The 16591-nt window shown below is 30.1% G+C and overlaps 1 protein-coding gene and 1 long non-coding RNA gene across 9 annotated transcripts in view; one reads left to right on the top strand and one right to left on the bottom strand.

The window, feature by feature from the left end:
* LOC134708002 (SH2 domain-containing protein 3C-like) overlaps positions 1 to 16591 on the top strand; it is a 60831-nt gene that overhangs the window by 19642 nt on the left and 24598 nt on the right. The window contains exon 1 of one of the 8 annotated variants that reach the window (XM_063568212.1): positions 185 to 583. The exons of 4 other annotated variants lie outside the window; for them this stretch is intronic. In XM_063568212.1, the coding sequence (XP_063424282.1) occupies positions 546 to 583 (38 nt within the window). In that variant the 5' untranslated portion in view covers positions 185 to 545. Of the gene's footprint in view, positions 1 to 184; positions 584 to 8453; positions 8619 to 9510; positions 9634 to 11894; positions 11965 to 16591 lie in introns of those variants that run through there. 3 more of the 8 variants (XM_063568215.1, XM_063568216.1, XM_063568217.1) reach the window with 3 other exon arrangements.
* LOC134705404 (uncharacterized) lies at positions 4501 to 5418 on the bottom strand. The gene is made up of 2 exons (XR_010105552.1): positions 5119 to 5418; positions 4501 to 4586 (listed from the first exon to the last, which is right to left on the bottom strand). It is a non-coding gene; the product is annotated as an uncharacterized LOC134705404 (long non-coding RNA).

Here is a 16591-nt window from a genome sequence, read left to right as displayed (position 1 = left end):
TGTCTCTTATTAAAGTAAAATCTTTAAAAAGGAAGTCCGACAGAAACATTTGTTTACAGGAAGCTAATAGATTTCTGTAAAAAATAAAATCTTTGTTTATGGAAGATTTTTGTATGCTCTTAGACTGCCACCCAAAGAATAAACAAAGTGTAGCTTTCACCAGTAACATCTTTCATATGGATATAGGCATTATATATTATAAAAAGCGTTGAGTGAGGATACTGTATAGAATTGTTAATTATCATCTGGAGAAAAAATGAACATGTTATTTCATTAATGAGTAAGACAGCTGATTTGAGAAAATTAGAAGATAAGGAGCTTCAAATGATGAAATAATTACTTCAAGACATAACAAGGAAATATAAACTTAGTAGACAAGGGAATTGAAATTGACAGATGAGCTCTCAAATGTAAAATTGTAATTGGCTGAATTAGAGGCTTGCTTTTAATATTCTAATGGATTTTTGGTAATTTTGATATATGAAAAAACTTGGTGAAGTTGAGAAAAGTTGCTTACTGAACATTTGAATACAGTGGTGAAAACAATGGACAACTTTATCTTTGACTGGGGTGGTGGATATGGGTAAGTCTTATCATTTCTCTATAAAAGAAAATCAAATTTTTGCAATTAAATTGGGTTGTTTTTTTTGTTTTTTTCTACATAGTTCTTTTGACACATTTTTTGTTAACTTTTTGTAAAGTTTTGCTATATTTGTTCATGAGATTTCAAATTTTGTTGTTCATAACCGTGTAAACTTTGTGACTAAAACATAAAAATGCCAAAAAAGAGAGTTTTCTGTAGAAACTTTATTTCTTTGTTTCTATGTATCAGGTGCCATCAATTCTGAGGTTTTTCTTTGTTTGGATCAATCTTTAGATATTTATCAAAAATGTGCCTTTTTTTTGAAGGGTGAAATATTTCGCAGTGGTGTCTTGCAATGGCTTTGTTTAGGCTTGTTTGTTTGCTTTTTGGTCTTGAATGTTTGTCCCTTATATTTTATTAACTGTGCATTTGAATTCAGATATCGCAGATCAAATTTATTCGTTCATAGTGTGTTGATTTACGTTTTTTTTATTGAGTTAAGCCTACCAATTGATATTTTATCGTGTGTTTTTTTATGTTGTGATGTTGTGCTATTGTTTCAGGAAAAGGGAGAAGGTTTGGTACCATTAAATCGTTTAGTCCTGCTTAAAATGTTTGCACCTGTCCTAAGTCAGGAATCTGATGTACAGTAGTTGTCGTTTGTTTATGTAATTTATATGTGTTTCTTGTTTCTCGTTTTTTAAATTTTTTATTGAGATTAGACCGTTGGTTTTCCTGTTTGAATGTTTTTTTGGGGCCCTTTATAGCTTGTTGTTCGGTGTGAGCGAAGGCTACATGTAGAAGGCTGTACATTGACCTATAATGGTTTACTTTTATAAATTGTCATTTGGATGGAGAGTTCAATGTCTCATTGGCACTCATACCACATCTTCCTTTATCTATTTTTATGCTTCAATTGATCTGATAAATTGTAACTTAGCTTAATGGTATGTATGTTGGGAACTGGTCAGATTAGCAAATGGCCCGGTTAGCTCCAAGCTAACTTGAAATATATATATCTAAATAAGATGTTAGCTTGTTTGTGCATTTTATAACCTATCCATTTGATTTGGGATATAGCTTTTTTAATGCTATACAAAATCTTGAATGACATTTAATAGGGTCCAAGCCCCTCACATCACAGGAATTGGACACTGGCAACTTTTGAATTATAGGCTTGTGATACAAATGAAAAATTATGATGTGTCAATTACATCATGTTGTTGATGAACGGTAACACTGAGATTTTCTTTGGTTTTTTTTCTGTCGACTAATATCCATCTTCTTTTATGAATATTTATAAATTCAGTTGATAACTGGAATCAGATTCAGTGCTAAATAAAATGTATAAATATGAAAAGAATTTTGAAAAAAAGTAACCAATAAACCATATTGATTATTGCAAACCAACATAGTTTTGCATATTAGTAATCTTTCACAACTTTTGCAAGATATAGAAAAATACATACAATTTAGTCCTGGTTAAATCTTTCTTTATTTTATGACATTGTCTTATGGTAGTTGCATAATAATGTTTTACTATAAGAGTGTGTAGCATATCATGGCCTTCAAGGGACCTTGACATTTGAAGTCAATAAGTTGAAAATACCAGTATTTTTTTTGGACATATTGACCTTAAAACATAAATGTTTTATTCTTTGAGAGAGGCAACTTAGACATGACACATTGATGAAGCATTGATGATGAACTTTGACCTTTAACATCAAATTATAGATTTTCATGTGTCCTTGATATCACATAAGCAACACGGCAGGTGCCACATGTGGAGCAGGATCTGCTTGCCCTTCCGGAGCACCTGAGATCACCCCTAGTTTTTTGTGGGGTTCGTGTTGGTTATTCTTTGGTTTTCTTTGTTGTGTCATGTGTACTATTGTTTGACGGTTTGTCTTTTTCATTTTTAGCCATGGCGTTGTCAGTTTGTTTTAGATTTATGAGTTTGACTGTTCCTTTGGTATCTTTTTTCCCTCTTTTTAATCATATAGATATTCTTGCTTTCAATGGCTAGGCCTTTTAAATGCACCTTACAGTGAGGGTTTTTCCCTGGGGGTCATCACTGTTATAAAATTAAATCATTAAATATTTTTTAAATTGTTTTTGAATAAATTTAATTCCTGACATCTGGAAATTTGAAAAAGAATTCCTGGATCCCGAAATCCTGAGCTTAAAAACACCCAATCCCAGAATCTTGATAAAGGTCCTATCCCCCCACATGTATAAATATATACTCTATATATACAGATAGGTCTGATGATTAAAATTCTGGATTGTGTAACCTTCTATAATACATGTAACATGCATGTAACTTCTTAAGAAATATAAACAACTTAAACATATTTTCTCTTAGGGGTACTTGTGAAAACAAAAATAAATCTTTATTTTAGTAAAATTCACTATCAAAAGCAGAAACAATTACAAATACATGTTTTCAACATTACCACTTAACATTTATCATTTAGACTGAAGGCACTCTAATGCACTCCCAATGAAGACCAAACTTAAAACAAAAATAAGTTATAGATCTTTAATTATTTATGGGGGTTTAACTTAATGAGGATTGGATTACCTCCCTTCTTTAAGAGTTCCTGTGAATTCCATCAGACTTAGTTAGTCAGTCATCCCTAATAGCCTTTCATCAAGAAACAAATGTTTTACCGGAGACCATAGAAACTAACACCTATCTGGTTTTATTACCACATAATTGCAGGTTATGTTAAAGACATTACCTCATCTGGATCTTAGGGATGTTTCTCACTGAGGGTTGAAATAAGATTGATAAATCACTAAATTGAAGCTGTATAATGGGTAAATTGAGAACTCTATCTTGTAGATATTTTTGTTATAATTCAGTGCTTAGAAATAAAAGAGAATAGATTTTTTTCAAAATTGGTTGTAAGTACTGCAGTTAATTATCAAGATGGGTAGGGACCCAGCTGAACAATTCAAATGAATGCACCAATAGGATTCTTTTTTAACTGTTAACCAACTAAAATCCACCAACTAAAATCGAGCTGGGAACAGTATATCTAACTGTCAATATACATGTTCCTGAATCGAGACTATAATACTTTACTCAGTTTAGTTGTATCAAGGTTGTGGTTTTAAACTCTATGGTTTATTTATATAAGTTCCAGGTTTGTCTTATCTTACAATTGACATTTGAATAAGTTTTCTTCTCAACAAAAGTTGCTCTGTAAAATTTGTTTGTTTGACAGCAGTAAGTTGAATACTGTACTAGTATAGTGACGTTACGCACGATACTGGTGTCACCAAACGTAACGTCGAATTACGACGTATTCTACATGGAAAATTGAAACGTTGAAAAACGACGGCATTGAAAGACTGAATTTGATGTTTTTTAATTCGATTGTATGTTTTTTTTGTTTATTTCCCTTTCAGTTTACGTTAATTGTTTCTTTAGTTTGTCTTTTTTTAATGTTTGTTTGTTTACTTTTTAAGAAATATACAAAATATAAAAGCAATTCAAAGACAAAATAACTCGTCAATTTTATTCCGAATAGTCTGTTATAAACTGCTTTGCTCTGCCAGTCCAATTATTTCTTCGTGAATGGCCAAGGACAAATCAATTACGGAGTCCGTCAAAATATCAATATATTTCTAGGAGTCTGAGGAAGTGCTCTCTTAAGTGTTTTCATTGCTCTGGATTTTTGCATTCTATTTGTAAAATTCGTTACATCTTCAATTTCTACAATTTCAAGATTTTCTTCACCTTTTCTTTTTTCCATAAACCTTCTGACATTATGCAAGTTTTTTAATCTCCTAGCTTCAGCTTTTTGCTTAAGTGAGTTGTGTTTTTCCCTTTGTCTTCTCTTTTTTACAGCAGCTATGGAATTTTTGTATTCTTTTATTCTCTCATTTTGTTTCATTTCGTAGTATAATTTATTTCTCTCACTTTTTTGTTGTTTTTTCCTTTCTCTATACATTTTCATTTTGTCAATTTTACCTTTTGATTTCATGATGGAACCTACAGTTGCAAAAATATCTTTAATTTAAAACACATCGCAAATTAAATACGTCGAATTGAGGCATAAGAAAGGTGACGTTAAAAAAAGATAAATTTACGTTGAAATACGAAAAAAGACGTAGGGGACATTTTGTAAGTCTCAGAAAGATAGAAATATTATTAATTAACTAAACGGCTATACCAATACAATGGGTACCATTTTAAAGCTTAATCCATGAGCAATTTGATAAGCATAAAGTACAAAGTGTGAAAGCTTCGCATTCTGAACTGAGATGACACAATCTAAGAAAATGTGTAAGGAAACGTTGAATGTAGAATAAGGGGACATTTTGTAAGACTGAAGAATATGGCTTGTTTGGTTTTCAAAACAAACACGATTTTGAGCAAACTTTTGTACGTTGAAGTATAGTTTATGAGCCGTCTTTCTGTATTTTTAAATAGTGTTAGTCATTTAAAATATTGCAATTATTTAGAGAAGAAACTTTTATATGCAAATCTAGTGACGTTAAAATCAAATGATTACAATGCTTACCTTAATTGTTTTCCGCCACCATTTTGCCTATTGACATGACTTTTTCGCCAAAAAAGACGTCACAATTTATTTGTTAGTTATGACGTTACTGACTAAAATTTGGCGGAATTTATGCAATGTTTGCAATATTTTTAAGAGATTACTAGAGTGATTACGGTAAAATTTTGTTACATCTTACAAGTTATTTTCATAACAATTTTGGTTTAAACAGGCGGATTGACAAACACACATTTTATAAAACGACTATCTAATTTAATAATGATAAAATACAATTAAAACGGAATATTTTGGTATATAATGATACAGTTTTGTTTTACTAACTGAAGTAAATATTCGCCATCCAAATGGTAATACACGTCAAAGTAAGAAGTGACACCAGTATCGTGCGTAACGTCAGTGTATTCAAATGTCCCCATTGCTGCAATTTGCTTGCAGGAAACCACTAAAAGTGTTTTAGTACTGTACATGAAGAAGGACTCCAACATTGAAAATCTCTCAGTACATCGGCTACTTGAACCATGACATTTGCACCTATCCATGAAAAAATAAATTATATAGAGGGTGATTATAGAGAGGTAAAAACAGGTAGTAACTGCATGACTTATTTTTGAGGTCCTGTAAAACAATGAAGAAACATCTGAAATCCATAAAAATTGTGGGGGCTAAAATAACAAAACCACAGCATAACCGTTAACTGTATAAAAGTAGTGACACCATGCAGCTGTGTTTCGGTATTACAACCATAAAGGGGGGAGGGTAAGTATAGATTATAACATGCCTTTTTCCATATTCGCCCTGGTATCATCCCGAGACTCCCATATCGGCATCGAGGCTTTAGCCGAGGGCCGATATGGGTCGAGGGATGATACCCGGGCCAATATGGAAAAGACATGTTATAATCTTTTTATCACATATTTAAGTTCTGCAGAAAAGAGAAAAAAGGTCAATTATAACAATTTAATGATACATAAAAGGTAAAATCTTAAATAATTTATTACAAACGTGTCGTTCAGGATGCAATGACGTCACGTCATTAGGTACAGGGCACAATATGGATATCTCTTTTTTGCCCCGGGCAATTTTGAGGTTATTGCATATGCAAAACCTAAGGTATTCATAACAAATATGTGATAACATGTTTTATTTTGCATTCATTATAAAGTCAGAAATCATATTCAGTTTATTTAAATGAATTGTTTAAATGCAAGAAGTAATCTTTTGCAATAGATTTTCATTATACCTTTAATCTTTTATTCACATATATATATAATTGTTTGTATTTTACTATCATATATTGCAAATTGTTTATCCATTCGGTCATTACCATTTATTGTAAATGCGTTTGCGCCAATAAAATATTGTCTATTGTTTATTGTCTATTTAAGGCAAAAACTGAAAAGACTTACAGACAATGTTTTTTTTCTTTCTGAAGCATTATTTCTGAACTGTTTGAGATTCCAACTCATAACTCTACACCAAATATGCACTACATTCTAGATTTTGGCCTGAATCAAAAGATTTTGGATTGGAATCCAGGCTAAATGTCTGAAGTTCATGAGTTATCTCCCTTACTGTACATGACACATTGATGACTTTGATCAGCAGCCAGATTATTTTGACAATTTATGTCATGTAAAATATAGAAAACATTATTGTAACAACTGAGATCTAAAGTATATGTATATTTACTAAACAAATCCTTGAAAGATCATATAAAATGTCAAGACTTTTACTTAAGCATGTGTTATAGTAGTTGACAAGTTTTAAAGGTCCTGTAAAATATTTGTTTCTTTCATTTGGTCTTATCCTGTGCCTTCTAAATATACTGTTGTAATTGCTTGAGATTTCTCATCAACTCAATAATGCTGTTCCTATAATAATTGGTGGTTATAGATTACCTACAGATCTGTGATTTACCAGATGTATAATTACTTTGTATTTCACTTGACTGCAATTCTGGTTAGACATGAAATGATAAAACAATAAACACATTTTAAGTACAGTAATTTAAACGAAAAAAAAATGAGTTAAATGAATCTCACCTAAGTATAACAAATGTATGGTGGGAAACGAGCAGTAGTCATTGATTTGGGGTTGATAGAGGAGGGAAAGGGAGTTGGTCAACTTATGATTTCCATTTAACCCTTTAAAAAGTATTGAAATTTTGATTTGTATTGGATTGTTATTATTTAGAATGGACAGCCTATTTTTTACCTCATTTTCCATTATCTTTTCTTAAATAAAGGGGCATGAATAAAAGTCAGTCAAGTTCCTGTTTATTGTTTTGACTCAAAATCTTAGCGTTTCATGAGTATTTTAGTCTAGTCTGGTTTAATTAACCATCAAGATGATATCCAAAGACTGCGGCAGTGCCCACGGTCATATGGTCATGTAACACAAGATTATTATATCAATTTATATATGTATAGATTGGGAGCACGTAGAATTGGATTTTTATAGGACTTTTTGATTTTTTTTATAGGTTAAAAAAAAAGTTAATGATTGTTTTTACCGGGAAAAAAAATATTGTGGGATTAATAATCAAATCAGTCAACCATTTGGTTAATCCTTGTTCCATGTTGACATTCTTTTCCTTTTAATAGCTGATCACACCTAGTACATGCATAACCTTTCTCTATATAAGGGGTTAAATTCATGGTCACTTGAATATGGATTTAATGATTTAACATTATTGACTTGCAAGTCAATAATACATCAGTTGTGTTTATGAGCATGATTTGACAAATTTGGGTCAAACTTACAGCTTGTAACTAAATGTTAGTTCAAAATTCTGTTTTAATGAAGAATTGAAGGTAAAAGTATTGTAATTCAAATTTTTGTCCAAATTGTAGCATTAAAAATGCCCCTATAAGGAGAAAAACTTTTTTTTTCAAGTACATTTTCTGAATGTGTTTTGGTCATATATTTTAACCATACCAGTTAAGATGGAAGGATTGTGGTAAGCCACTCCATAATAATGAATGATATGTAGACCGTTTAAGTGGTTAATTTATTGTAGTTAATTGTGTTTATTAGTTTTACCACAAAGATCAAAGCAAGGTTAACGTAAACATGCAATATATATTGTTTCTTTTCAAATATTAGTATTACATCATTGCTTAAAAACATCGAAATGCACTTAAAATATATCATACTAATTGATCAAAGCATACCAATTTGTTACTACACATATATACCTGTGTATCAATATACACCATACATCATTTCATTCAAACAATGACACACTTTGCAAGGTGCGTAATTTTTTTACGATCAATTATGATACTTGAAACCTACGTCTACACAAGGGTGTAAAATTGAGGACTGGTTACAGTAAAGTTACATGATGGATTAACCAGTGTCAAATTTATCAAGTTGATTAACCTAAACATAAAACCTACACCTCTCATTTGCATATTTTACATTTGATTTGGACTTAGTTATATTTAGAGTGTTTAATTTTTGTAGTGTTTTTAATACCTGGATTATCTTTACTTCTGGTAAGTCAAGGAAATGTTATTAGTTGTGCTAATTCAATATGATGTAAAGATCAGTCATAATAAAAAAAAGTCTGTCTCTTCAGATCTGGGACCTAATATAACTTCTAGATTATAAGGTCCATGCTTAATTAAAAAAGTTCAGATGAATTTAATCTTAATTGTATTTTACTCTGAAAGTAGGCCTTATAAAGAGTTATAATTATACATAATTTGGACTAATTTCAGACTTAATATACTAATATATGGATTTAAATTGATACTTTATAATCCAAAAATTTCATAGTATCACATATTTTGGATGAGTCCCACCTCATCTCCCCAAGATGAATAAGGGGAAATACTCTTTAACCTAAAATAGTTAGCAGTGCACTACAAAATACTGTCATAAACTTCTGTTAAATGTACTATAAACTAAGTTAATTAACTTAACATGTTCAGTTTAATTTCTGATTTATATACATTATTAAGTACAAAATGTAAGTATAAGGTTAAGTATGAACAATTATGATTTTTTTTTTAAGCTATGATGGAGTCAGGACAATGTACTATTATCATTTAAAATTATAATTTTAATATATTTGATAGACATGTCAACACAGCAAAACATTTAAAAATGAAATTGAAATGGTTGATGTTTTGATGTGTTTGGTGTACAGTACAATACATGTATAGAATTAGGCTGTTTTGATGATTACAATTATTAATAAAGTTGACGCACAGGTAAACAGGTCGTCCAACTATAATTTATAAATCATTTGTACACATGGCAGGATTCAAATGAAATAATAACTCCAAATGTATTTGTCAAATTATTGTATGATGTCCTTGAATTTCAACTGTGCAAAGAGGTATAAAATTGTCCTTTGGTAAAGATTTGACTTTGTGACGGTACAATGTTATCTAACACAGACTATCTGCTGACATAATTTGTGTATTGAACAAACAAAAGAGACATAAATAATGTTTAAGTAGTAGAAGTAGACCCCAGAGGGTTGGAAGTCTTGACACTCTTCAGGTTAGTTTCAGATTGTCTTAAAAAGTCTACTTGAAAAATAGGAATTCATTTTATAATTTTTGCACAAATAAGGGGGGATAATAGTCGAATTTAAGTAATTCTAATCATCTGGGGAAAATCTGTGAAGATTTCATTTTCTTTTAAGTATAATATTTATAAAGATATTCCATATTTTAATTATTTGAGTACCAAATTGTTAATAGACATGTAGTTTATTTAAAAAATGTATTCCCTAACTTCTTAAAAGTATATATAGTAGCACATAACAAATTTTTTTTACCAATGTATTGCAAATAGATTTCTTATGAAAATATATATACATAGATATCAATTTGACCAGTTGTTTTCTCTTACAATTATTTTAACTAACATGAATGAACTAATTTACACCAGACTAAAACCTAGTCCTATTACTGTGGATTCATTATTGCGTTTATTGTGTTCTTTTTTATGTGGATTCATTAAGGAACAGGATATTTAGCTTTCAATTAATGTAATGAAAATTTTATGAAGATTTTTTAAAACCATGAAATCAAGATTTCATGTAAATGAAAATTTTCCTTAATCCTCAAAAAAACCCATATCAAATGAATGTTAACTCTTTCAGAGATATTTCTGTTGAAATTTATTGTATGTGTTAGAATATTGCTGCTAATTTTTTTTGCATTTAATAGTCCTTATATGGAGAGGTTACAATGCTTACAGCTTTAGATTGAGGAAGTTTATTAATAAAGGCCTGGATAACTGTAAAATAAAGTTAATGAGCCTGCTGTTATTCTTGAATAATTATCAGTCACTTATAGAAATGCACTAGATAAATAGATATAAATTATGTAGGTGTTGAATTGGTGGCTACTCCCTAACATTAAACATAGTAACTAGATCATATATAGGATTCTAATTCAAGTTTTTTTCTTAAATATGAGTCTGAAAGAGTGTTTATTTCCTTTTGTGTATTAATCCCTTAAATGAAATTATATATCTTCATATCAAATAATTTATATAACATTGATGTTATTATGAAATTTAATGCAGAAGATAATATTTTTTGAGGTATGTTTACACAGGAATTTCTTGAAAGAAACCAGACAGCCCATTTGGCATTTTATAGTGATTTAAAGTTGTTTCAAGGGAGATAATTCATAATTACAACCTATCCAAGCTGATAAATTGCCACTAAATTTGTTTACATTAGGACCATTTATCATGCCTAGCTATGTAAATAAATAGTAAGTTCAGGTTATGTAATGTATATAGGTAAAAGTAAGAAAACCAATTACAAGTGATATTTATTTTTGATTTAGAAAATCTGGAGATTGCTTCAGTTTTTGTCTTATTTACCACCCATTCAAAGTTTATAATAACAAATGCAATGGTAACATTAGAATACCAAAATATCTTAATCAGTCCAATGAAAAAAGTTTAACCATACTGAAAGATAAATAAATAGATTTATTTCAATTAAATGTCAATAATATTATGCAATGTAAAATACACAAATGAACAAGGACAAACTGAAATTTTTAAATGTAATTAATTTGGGGGTATAATACATGATGTATTCTTTTAATATAACTGACATGCAGTCAGGATTGGGCGTATAGAAAAAGAGAATAATGGGACAAAAATGTAATTAATAGAAGAAATGGACCAGTGGAAGAGGGGAGGGGTTTGAAAATAAAGGGTGTTAAAAGAATAAAAAAACAAAACAGAAAATTGAACAGTCCTTAAAAACATAAATGTTTTGTTGTAAAGTGGGTAGGAGTATTCAAAGGTGAAAATAGCAGTCTTTGCACTAATCTGATCTGTTTTCAGTTATGACTATTTGAAAGAACACCTCACATTGGCAGATCCAGGGGGGTGTGTCCCCTCCCCTTTCTCCTGGGTTCATAACCCCCCATTTTTAAAATGGCTGGATCCGCCCCTGCCTCATTGTTTATGAGTTTAGGCATTGAGTAATTCCTAGTTTCTGCTACTTGCACTTAAATTTAACCAAAACTGGTTGAAATTGTGGTTGAAATTTAGGTTTATTGTAGTCTAGAACTAATTCATGAATATCCATTGGAGCCAAGCATGATGTAATAGACAGTATCTAGTCCAAACTTTATTCCTGACATGCAATTCTATTCTCTTTTTTAAATCCCCCATTATGACAACCGACATCAGTATTAATTTATTAACTGGAACATTAACTCAACTGTCATAATCTGGTGTCCTTTTACAACCTGTATTATGAATTACTTAACCAGAAAATTTTGACACTTTTTGTAACTTAAATAAGTAGTAGGTAAACACAGTTAGGTGTGTCTGTCTGGGTCCTTCAAAGACAAGGTAGGCTTACTTTTAATGATAATTTTACTAATATTTAGTATACAATTATGGTTTTTCTATAAACAAAGGATTAAGCATATTTATTATTCAATGTTTATGATTTTTTATGTGCCTCAGTATCAGCTTCAATTTATTATGCTTGTTCTTTTTTTATGCCCCACCTAAGATAGTAGAGGGGCATTATGTTTTCTGGTCTGTGCGTCCGTCCTTCCGTCCGTCTGTCCTTCCGTCTGTTCGTTCGTTCAGGTTAAAGTTTTTGGTCAAGGTAGTTTTTGATGAAGTTGAAGTCCAATCAACTTGAAACTTAGTACACATGTTCCCTATGATATGATCTTTCTAAATTAATCGCCTTATTATACTTTTGACCCCAATATCACGGTCCACTGAACATAGAAAATGATAGTGCAAGTTTCAGGTTAAAGTTTTTGGTCAAGGTAGTTTTTGATGAAGTTGAAGTCCAATCAACTTCAAACTTAGTACACATGTTCCCTATGATATGATCTTTCTAATTTAATTGCCAAATTAGACTTTTGACCCCAATATCACGGTCCACTGAAGATAGAAAATGATAGTGCAAGTTTCAGGTTAAAGTTTTTGGTCAAGGTAGTTTTTGATGAAGTTGAAGTCCAATCAACTTCAAACTGAGTACACATGTTCCCTATGATATGATCTTTCTAATTTAATCGCCAAATTAGACTTTTGACCCCAATTTCACGGTCCAATGAACATAGAAAATGATAGTGTTAGTTTCAGGTTAAAGTTTTTTGTCAAGGTAGTTTTTGATTTAGTTAAAGTCCAATCAACTTGAAACTTAGTACACATGTTCCATAGGTTATGATTATTAAAATGCCAAATTAGATTTCTTTTATCCCAATTTCACGTTCCACTGAACATAGAAAATGATAATGCGAGTGGGGCATCCGTGTACTATGGACACATTCTTGTTATGTTATCCATTCTGTGCCTCAATGATAATTCCACTTTTACTCAGTGTATCAATAATAGAGGGTTTTTTTCTAAGTGCATTGTGACATTTCATGGCATGTAGAAGCTATAAATAGTTACACAACTGTCAAATTTTAGAAACAATTTTTGTGACATTTACTTAGTTAAGGTTTTCTCATTCATGCATTATTCTTATTCCTATTAAATCTAGGATTGAATTTGCTACTTCAGCGGATCCAGACATTTTTAAAAGGGGTTGTTCCAAACCCAGGATAAGATTGAGGGTTCCAACAATATGTCCTCATTCAAATGCATTGATTGTCCAAAAATAAGGGGAGTATATGCCACTGTTCAGTTATTTCTGCTCTTCAACAAACTGTATGGTCTTGCTATACAAAAAATGTATATGTATATTTAAATATTGTATGTCTTCTAAGAACAAATTTACTTTAATCTGAAAGTGTGGCAAACATTCTGATTTTGATTTCATGTCTTATACAAATGGTTAAAGGGATTTATATTTTACCAGGTTTATTTCTTTTCTTTAGTTAACTGTTTGGTAAGCATTGAACTCAAAGTTTCAATGAATTAGGATTTATTCATGTATTTTAACTGCCTATAGATATTTATTTGGCCCAGAAAATTACACATATGCTTATATTTTTCTGTGCCAAAAGAAGACATTTTAAAAATTTTTCTTCTTGTGTTAAAAACAGAAGAGTGTAAATTGTCTGAAAATGCCTGAAATCATACCGCAACGGCTCAAGATTTATTTCCTTTAACCCAACTGATACCATAGCAGAAAGAGCTTAAATTTTAAAGTTTAAACCCTGCTTTTTGTACAAAGAAAGATAACTAACTTGAAAAAAATCATATGCAAGGTGCATTTCTCTTGAATAATCTTTTAAAAGATTATATAGCAAAAATAGAACCAGCTAGATGTATACAGAAGTACACCTGGAAGTTTTTACAGAAAATGAGACTTTTCATTAAATTTAGGATATACACAGCAACTAGCAGTTCTATAAATATTTGATTTAACATGTCAATAAATAATCTCTTGGTTACAGTGATGAAACATGTATGTTTTAATATATTGTAGACTGGGAGACAAATATCTTTTAATTTTTGTTTAAAGGAGATATATTTTTTGTAATGTATTTCATTTAATTCTAATTATTTGTTTTTAAAGATGATTAATTGGCTTCAGAAGGGAAATTGAAAAAAAAAGTTTGTTTCCATGGAAAAATTAGAAGAAAAAAAAATAGTTATTCAAAACTAATTCCTGTAATTGATTTAAAAAACATGAAAGTTGAAAAAATAGAGAGAGCAACCTCAACCTCCAAACACTACAACTTATATAATGTTAGGTCTGTACCTAGAATAGGATGCTTTCAAGTTAAACATGTTAAACTTAGCAGTATCATATAACTCTACAGTAATGAAATACAAATACTTATATTGGACTGTACCATTTCTATTTTAATCATTTCAGAGCCAGATTAAGGGTTGAGACCCCCCTTATGGAGCTACATAGTTGGTTAATGCATAGACTTTTTACATGTCCTACCACCTACTCACACTCCAAACCTTGCTTAGTTTAGGTTCCCATACCCTTTTGAAAATCCTGGATTCACATCTGCATTTTCCCAGTCACTTTAAATGCTTCAGAAGCAGATCCAGAAGATAGTGACAGGGAAAAAAACCCAAAGAAACATAGAATCATCAATTATGCAAGTTCTGATCATATAAAATCAGGTCACAAGTTCTTTTAGAACCAGAGTAGATTCTGTTAATTTTGTATTGATAAAAATTTTAACATTCAGAATAAATAGGAAAATAGAGGATGTTTTAAGAGTATAAATTTTTATTAGCAAAATTTGTTTTCCAATTTCTATAAAGATAGCATAGAGCTCCTCCGAGCTGAATAGATAGTTATTCAATATCTCAAAATTACTATTAGTTTATCTTATGTAACAGAAACCTCAGGTGTTGGACAATATAATAGATAATGATATTCATCAATGAACTTCAATAATACATCTGCTTCATTACAGTTTAAACCGCAGGTGTGAGACTCTTAAGATTTGAAAAAAACTACATTTTATAAAGTTTGTGTTTACAAATTAAACAGATCTTTTCAAAGTATAATACCTTACAAAATGTTTAGATAACTGTCAATGGGAATTTTAAACCTTACAAAGTTTTTATACTATAGTAAAATCTCAACTTTGAACGTATACTTTTATAAAGAATCTATATAAAGATACTTTTTTGTCATTCAAAATTTTATTAAAATGTATATACGTTTGATTATCTAAAATATGTATCCACTTGGTCTAGTTTTTTTTGACAAAATTTGATTTAGTTTATGTGAACATTTTCAATCTTTCTCATAACGTAGTTGAGTAACCCAAATTATCTTTTAATGATGAAGGATTTACAAAATAACAGTTTATTAGACTTTTTTATGAAACATTTTTCATAATAATATTTACCTTCTTGAAGTATATGGTTTTACTCTTATATAATTAAATTTTGATCAAATTCCGATCAATTTTATCTTCCGAATAAAGAAACCTTGGAATTAAAGAGAGATCATAAGGGATAAAAAAAGAGTTCTCATTGATAGGATGTTGACTGGTTGATAAGGAAAGCAAACAGTGACCAAAGTTTTGTGTTCCATAGTTTAATTTTGACGATTGAACAATAAAAAGGCGGTCACTTTAAAAAAAAATGTAATAATACAGATGGAGTGCTGAGTCAATGTGTATGTTTATAAATGTCTGTGATTTTTAATGGATTTTTAATTTAATTGAATTGTAATCAAACAAGGTTGAAACAAATATAGAATAATATTACACAGGATTGATTTGGATTAAAGGCAGTTTATTTTATAGTCGTAATCTGTGTGATAAACTCTATACATGTATACTGCATGTTTAAATTACTAAATGGAAGAAAATGACTCTAAAAAAGATTTAATGCACTATAAACTGTTTGTGGATAGTTGGGAGTTTCAACTTACTAAATCGGTAAAAGTTATTTGAAGTATAAACTGCTGTTCAGGATCTCAGCTAGTTTTGATAAAGAAGTGTGCTTTTTTAGTGTTTCAATATTTCTGATTTATTGAGACTGTGTTCTGATCAACTGATGATATTTTGGATTATAGGCATCTAAAGATAGTTTTGAGTTTTGATAAAGAAGTGTGCTTTTTATGTGTTTCAATATTTCTGATTTATTTAAATCTTTGGCTGACTGTGGTCTGATCAAGTGATGATATTCCGGATTAAAGTTATCTAAAGATCAACCATTGTATTTATGAAGTCTTTCAAGTTTATATTTAGGGCTCTATATCTTAAGTGATGTGGATGATAAGACACTATAAAGGTTGAATAGAAACATGGTGTTCTGGTGTTCAATTTGCACAAATACTTATTTAACGGATAAAACCTTCTGAATTAGTATTTAAAATCTTTTATTTGATGTTATGACAGAATTTTAATAAAGTCGATTTTGTAAACAGACACAGCTTTTGCAAGTTATGAAAATTGTGACAATGAGTTTAATGGAAAATAGTTTGTATCTTTTAATTTGAAGTGTCAGTAATTTGGTGATTAATTGGATTTACTTGACTATTGGATACAACAGGTTTTGCGAAGCTTTTTGAAGATTGATGCTT

The sequence above is a fragment of the Mytilus trossulus genome, chromosome 2, assembly GCF_036588685.1.
Source record: "Mytilus trossulus isolate FHL-02 chromosome 2, PNRI_Mtr1.1.1.hap1, whole genome shotgun sequence".
NCBI classification, from domain to species: Eukaryota; Metazoa; Mollusca; class Bivalvia; order Mytilida; family Mytilidae; genus Mytilus; species Mytilus trossulus.
Note: the sequence above shows the minus strand (reverse complement) of the source record. Positions and strands in the feature narration are given on the sequence as shown.